Source organism: Salmo trutta, chromosome 13, assembly GCF_901001165.1.
Source record: "Salmo trutta chromosome 13, fSalTru1.1, whole genome shotgun sequence".
NCBI classification, from domain to species: Eukaryota; Metazoa; Chordata; class Actinopteri; order Salmoniformes; family Salmonidae; genus Salmo; species Salmo trutta.
In genome coordinates, this window is record NC_042969.1 from 13581260 (window position 1) to 13587898 (window position 6639).

Sequence of the window (6639 nt, forward strand, 5' to 3'; positions counted from 1 at the left end):
TTGTTCATTTCAATGTCTTTCTGCTAAACACGATTGTTACACTGTATCTGGCATGTACATCTCGCGTCGCTCTGTTAAACACCAATCTACTGCCACCGTGCGGTACGTGGAGGTATATCCTCGGGTTCTCGGCTTCCGGTCTTTGAGGAAGCGTTAGCATAGTCTTCTAGTCTCTGGCATTAGATGCAACACCATGGCCGACAAAGCACAGATACAAGAGGCGATTAAAACACAAGGAGAAGTCGTGCGGAAACTAAAGGCAGAAAAAGCAAGCAAAGAACAGGTCAGTATTCAACGCCTAGCACGACGATGTTCCAAAAGGTTGTACGTATAGCGGGACGGGGATGGGATGAACAGACACGCGTGCTACATATGTCATGAACGAAGCTAGCGTTAGCTGGCTACTCATGCTAAAATACGGGCCTTGCCGGCTCACGGTCAGATTAATTATCTAGTCAGTTCAATTAGAAGTGGAGTTTCATGGCTATTACAAAGTAAATCATGAATGCTATTTTTCTTATGCACGTTAGTTAATAATAGTGCTTCAAATTATACAGCTAGTAGAAGCTAGTTATCAATCCAAACTGATGCAATCCCATTAGGATAGATGTCACTGCATGGGCTGGTCATTCATTGTGTAAATTCATGGTTCCTTTTAATGGCTGAATGTTGAGCTTCCCAGACAGTCTCTCCCCACCTTTAACTAACTACACAGGTGAGGATAGAGATGATCTGTATGCGTTTTCATTTACGTTTGTGTGTTTGTTTGTGTGTGTGTGTGTGTGTGTGTGTGTGTGTGTGAGTCAGTCAGTCAGGAGGGGGCGGGATCTCACTGAGTCTTCAGATCTTCCTCCAGCACCAGGCCAGGGTTTTGTTCAGTAGGACACACAGTTTAAAAAAATATTATCCTGGTTTGTGCCTCCTGAACAAGACCATGTGCTTGTCTGGTCCAGAGGTAGTTCTGGGTGGTGTTAAAAGCACACCGTTTCCTCCGTGCGTACTGAACATGGCCCAATGCTTGTCTGGTCTAGGGGTAGTTTTAGTTCTGATTCCAGGGGTCAGTGACGTCCCACCCCCACCCATGTCTCTGGGCTTTGATAGGCCGGTTGGTTTGATTCTGGGCTGTGATAGGCTGGTTGGTTTGATTGACCCCTGCCTCATGTTTTGTCCTCCATGTTGTGATGATGCGTCATGCCCGCCCGTCTCCCTAGTGATAGGGTTGCTCACCACTTTTCTCCTGTTCTTCCTGCTCGATGCCAACAACCCTGCTGGGGTCATACCTTCATCTCCGTCCGTCATCTACTTCCTCTACCTCACACGTCACCATTTGGAATCCAAACACTCCGACTGGATATTCCTGGATAATACTGCATTTGGATTGGATAACCCTGCCGTCACCTGGCATTCACGGACTGTGGTTATTGGACAACATGGCTTGGTGAACTTTGCCATTGGACTGTATTGCTTCTCTGATGCTGCACTCCTGAACGGCCATTTTTATTTATTTTTTCCATTTGATTTTGTTTTGCTTTCCCCTGCTGGGATGATTAACCTGGGTATGGCGTCCCTGCGTCTTTGTGCGGGGTTGGTGGGCCGTCGGTCTGGATTTTGTGCCCGCTCTCTACGCACCATCACTGGGATGACTGTGTCTCAGGTAGGACACTGACTCTGGAGGGTGGGATGGGGGAGGATCTGTTCCAAGGTCCTGAGGAACATTGAACTGTGTTTGTGTCTTTCTTTCCTAGATTGATGAGGAAGTGGCCAAACTGCTAGAGCTGAAGACTCAGCTTGGAGGAGATGAAGGCAGACACCAATTCACGCTCAAGACTGCAAAGGTAAATACTGCCACCATAGAGAGTGCATCTCACAGGCAGCAGGTGATCATGAAGAGAACTTGCTGCATAACATGTTTACTACTTGTCTTTTATTGAAAATCCAAATCAGCAGATGTCTTGCTTATGCACTCTTTCTCTCCTTCCATCTCTCTCAGGGAACCAGGGACTATAACCCTAAGCAGATGGCCATCAGAGAGAAAGTCTTCAACACCATCATCAGCTGTTTTAAACGCCACGGAGCCGAGAACATCGACACACCCGTCTTTGAGCTGAAGGTGTGTGGGAGACACACACACACACTGTTGACAATGAATAGAAAGTTGGAAACTAGCCAGTGGATTTGTAATAAATCAGGATTTTGTGCTTATGTTGACAATTTGTAGGAAACGTTGACAGGAAAGTATGGTGAGGATTCTAAGCTCATCTACGACCTGAAGGACCAAGGAGGAGAGCTGCTGTCCCTTAGATATGATCTTACTGTATCCTTGTATTAGTCCTGATGCGTACATTGCTAAGTGGGCTAGCCTGCAAGCTGGTCAGTTAATTTCCAATGTTTTTCATGGTCATGCCTCGAAAGCAAACCGACTGGTGGATTTTAACAAGGTTAGGAGCCAATCAGGTGTCTACTAGTCCTTGACCCCACCCCCTCCCAGGTGCCTTTCGCCCGTTACCTGGCCATGAACAAGGTCACCAACATCAAGCGCTACCACATTGCCAAGGTCTATCGCCGTGACAACCCCGCCATGACCCGCGGCCGCTACAGGGAGTTCTATCAGTGTGTAAGCGTCAGAGCGAACCCTGGTTCGACCGTCCACATCAGCCATGACACTGGAATCATTTTTGCTTTCTGCTACATCCAACTGTTTGTGGATACGCATGACCCATTTTCTTGCTAAGTGTGTGTTTCTCCGCCCCCCAGGATTTTGACATTGCAGGCCAGTACGACCCCATGATCCCAGACGCCGAGTGCCTGAAGATCGTCCACGAGATCCTGAGTGAGCTGGAGCTGGGAGACTTCCGCATCAAGGTAGGTCAGAGACACACAGCACCCATGGTAAAACATCCTGTGACGCAATATGAAGCAAGGAATACACGAAAGGTCTGTATGTGTGGCCATACTCGTCCTAACTCCCCCCCCCCCCCCCCCCCCCCCCCCACCGTAATATCCTCTCTGTGCAGGTGAACGACAGACGTATTCTAGACGGAATGTTTGCGGTGTGTGGAGTTCCGGATGACAAGTTCCGCACCATCTGCTCCACAGTGGACAAACTGGACAAGGTAAACCCGCTGCACCCAACCCAAACCTTGTGTGGTTAAGGAAATGGAATGCTAAACGGTAAACATGAACAATGTTTTAATATGCAAACCAAGTAAATATAGGTAACACTAAATATAACATTTCTCACTTATTTTCTCCACCCTTTCTATGCTGCTCCCTGCTCTTCTCTCCAGATGTCTTGGGAGGATGTGAGGAGTGAAATGGTGAAGGAGAAGGGTCTGTCTGAGGAAGCAGCCGATCAGATCGGACAGTATGTCAGCTTGCAGGGTGAGGACAGGTCACACACACAGACTGACCTTTGACCTTTCCCCTGGTCTGACCCTGTCTGTGACTGGTGTGTGTTCCAGGGGGGATGGACCTAGCTGAGCGCCTGCTGCAGGATGCTAAGATGTCACAGAGCAAGCAGGCGTGTGCCGGCCTCACAGACATGAAGCAGCTCTTCAGCTACCTGCAGCTCTTCCAGGTTACAGACAAGGTGAGGGGTCAGAGGTGACAGGTTATCTGGTGACCAAGGTGATATGACAGGTAATGAGTTTATAGAAATCTGTCCATCAACAGTCTACTCCGTAGAGGCATTTAGTTCTCAATGAACAGTAATAGTTTTTTTTTGGGGGGGGGGGGTCAGGGGTTATATAGATAGATGTCATGATATGATCAGCTGAAATAAGTCTGAGGATGCAGTCCTTTTTTCCAAATCCCTCGCCTCGTGTTCCTTCCTACTGTCTCCTTTTAATCTGTCCTCTCCCTCCCTCCCTCCTTTTTTTTCCTTTTTTTTCTTCCCTCTCTTCCCCCTCTCCCAGGTGGTGTTTGACCTGAGTCTGGCCCGTGGGTTGGATTACTACACAGGTGTGATTTATGAGGCCATTCTGACCCAGACCGGCCCGGTCCCAGTGGCGGCAACCCAGAACGGGGCGGGCGAGAAGGCTGAGGAAGGTGTGAGCGTGGGCAGCGTTGCAGGCGGCGGGCGCTACGACGGCCTGGTGGGCATGTTCGACCCCAAGGGCAGGAAGGTGCCGTGTGTGGGGGTCAGCATCGGCATCGAGAGGGTCTTCTCCATCATGGAGCAGAAGGCTGAGGTAAGGAAGGGGGACGGGGCGTTATCAAACAGCCAGTTCTCCCCACAGGCTGGTCTGTTCATAAATGTGTCAAGAGAGAAACTCTGTGTGTGGCTGACTGGTGTGTTGGGGTCGGGCTCCCCAGGCGTCGGCGGAGAAGGTGCGAACCACAGAGACTCAAGTCATGGTGGCCTCGGCACAGAAAAACCTTCTGGAGGAGAGACTCCGACTGACCGCTGAACTCTGGAATGCGGGGATTAAGGTATGTGTGTGTGTGTGTGTTCGATCTGAGATTAATGCCACAGTGAGTCAGAGATGGTGCCTGTGTAGAGTTGATTTCCACTGGTGAAACGGCTGAGTGTGGGCTGTGGCTATTCATAAGAGGAACCTTTTATATAACTGTGTGTGTGTTGTCAGGCAGAGGTGATGTATAAGAAGAACCCCAAGCTGCTGAGCCAGCTGCAGCACTGTGAGGACTCTGGGATCCCCCTGGTGGCGATCATAGGGGAGCAGGAGCTCAAGGACGGGGTGGTGAAGCTCCGAACGGTCCACAGCCGAGAGGAGGTGAGATTCTCATACACGCACAGCATCTCTGTCAGTTAAACACACACACACACACACTCTCTTGACTAAAACACCACGTTTCTGTTTTTTTTCTCAGATTGACGTGTCCAGAGCCGAACTAGTGGAGGAGATCAAGAGAAGGACCTCAGACGTCTAAGTCGTGGTTTTGCCTGACAACACCCCGCCTCATCATCCGATTGGCTCAAGAAGTTGTTTACCACAGGTCTCACCGCTGACCACCCAAAGCCCTCAACATGCCAACCAAGACATCAAGTCTCAACTGCAGAAGATTGCCCAATAGTTTCACTTGTCCAGGCCTTGCATATTAGTGGTCTCAAAAGGCGGTGGTTTCATGCCGACTACCCAGACACCTGCGTACCCTCAATGATGAGGAACTTTGATGCACATAAGACAATAGTATGACATGGATAACATTGCAATAGTCACTGTATTAGTCTTATCCCTAAAGGTTAATCTGCCTATATAGGAAAAATGCTAATGCCTGTCCTATCAGCATACCAATAAACGATATTTACCTCCACCTTAAGAGATTGATTTACAACAGGTGTATCCAACAGCAGGTTACAATTTAATGTGGCCTGTTGTGTTTTTGGAAAACCTACTTGAATAACTAAAACTAGAAACTGTCAAATTACAATAGTAAAAACATTGGCCTGCAATAAATCACTGAAACAAATGCTACACAGTCGGCAGTGTTGGATATTCCCAAAACAATATAGAACATTTACCCCCTGTGAATTCTTCCTGTGTTTTACTAAAAGGGAGTGCTGTTAAGTGCTTTGCGGCATCCTGAAAAGATGCAGTATGTAAATACTTACTAAATGTACATTTGTTCAGCTGAACTATCAAACTGTTGAGTGTTCATTGTTGACAGATGTAATCCTAGTCTTGCTGCCTCTCCAGGATGCTCCCAACCACCAACAGCATTCCCTAATACTACAAGGGTTACACCCGGTCCTTGTGAAAAGACCTCAAATGTACATTTGTGGAATCCATGGGGAATATTTCAGATGTATAATACCTACCACCCTGAACTCCATATTAGACAGCCAAACAACTGACATTTATTACAAATAGTTTTATTCAAATTAGAAACAGGCAAAAGTAAAATCACGCATCTACTCACGATTTACTACATATAAAGGAGTGCAAAAAAAGTATTTTCACAATTAAAATGTGAAGTACGAGTAGCGGCTCTGTGCCTCAGGGATCAGGGTGATACAGGGCGCTGAGGACCTGCTGGGCTGTAGCTCTGCGAGCCTCCTGTATAGCTCCAGGGTTGGGGCCGGGCAGAGTCTGCACCATCCCGGTGAAGGGTGTGGCCAGCCCCGACACACACACCTGGTAGCTGAAGCACAGGAACCCGTCAGGCCCCATGTGGCGGTACTGCAGGTCGTTGAGGAGCTTACCCCGCCCGTACACCTCACACACACACCCTGGAGCAGAGCTGCTGCGTCCACAGGAGGCACCTTAGACATCCCCCTGGTGGAAACAGGAGCAGCGTGCACCATGGGAGAGGCCCCCCCACAGCCAGGCAGAACGCGGGGGCAGCATGGAGTTAGCGGCAGGGAGAGGTGGGGGGTCTGGAAGGCTTGTCGTGCTTGGGCCTAGCAGTGGACTACCACTTCACAATGATGGCCAGTCTGAAGCGCTTCTTACCGGCTGCAGAAATAGGGAGAGGACAGGCAGAGGGGGGGAAATGATTAAAGGAAAGATGCGAGCATTTCAAATGTAAACGAGATGCTAACAGAAAGCGGTGTGTACTCTGATCATTGGAGATTGGTTCTAAAAATGATGGTTCTAGTTCAATTTAAGTGTTTAAAACGAAGAGCCGTTTGAGAGCCTAATGGGCCTGCCGGCTCACCAAAAAAAAACACTGAATGCC

At 48.7% G+C, this 6639-nt stretch overlaps 1 protein-coding gene across 2 annotated transcripts; it reads left to right on the top strand.

Moving 5' to 3' along the window:
• The first annotated feature begins 126 nt into the window (after positions 1-126).
• Positions 127-5433, top strand: hars (histidyl-tRNA synthetase). Of its 2 annotated transcripts, XM_029770981.1 has the most exons (14): positions 174-283; positions 1212-1654; positions 1746-1835; positions 1991-2110; positions 2219-2314; positions 2489-2614; positions 2755-2862; positions 3015-3113; positions 3288-3381; positions 3462-3589; positions 3915-4190; positions 4315-4431; positions 4587-4733; positions 4831-5433. In XM_029770981.1, the coding sequence occupies exons 2-14, from the start codon at positions 1544-1546 to the stop codon at positions 4888-4890; spliced, it is 1572 nt and encodes a 523-aa protein (XP_029626841.1). In that variant the 5' UTR covers positions 174-283; positions 1212-1543; the 3' UTR covers positions 4891-5433. The 2 variants fall into 2 exon arrangements, with proteins under 2 accessions (XP_029626842.1, XP_029626841.1); XM_029770982.1 differs by lacking the exon at positions 1212-1654 and having other exon boundaries at positions 127-283.
• The last annotated feature ends 1206 nt before the right edge of the window (positions 5434-6639 follow it).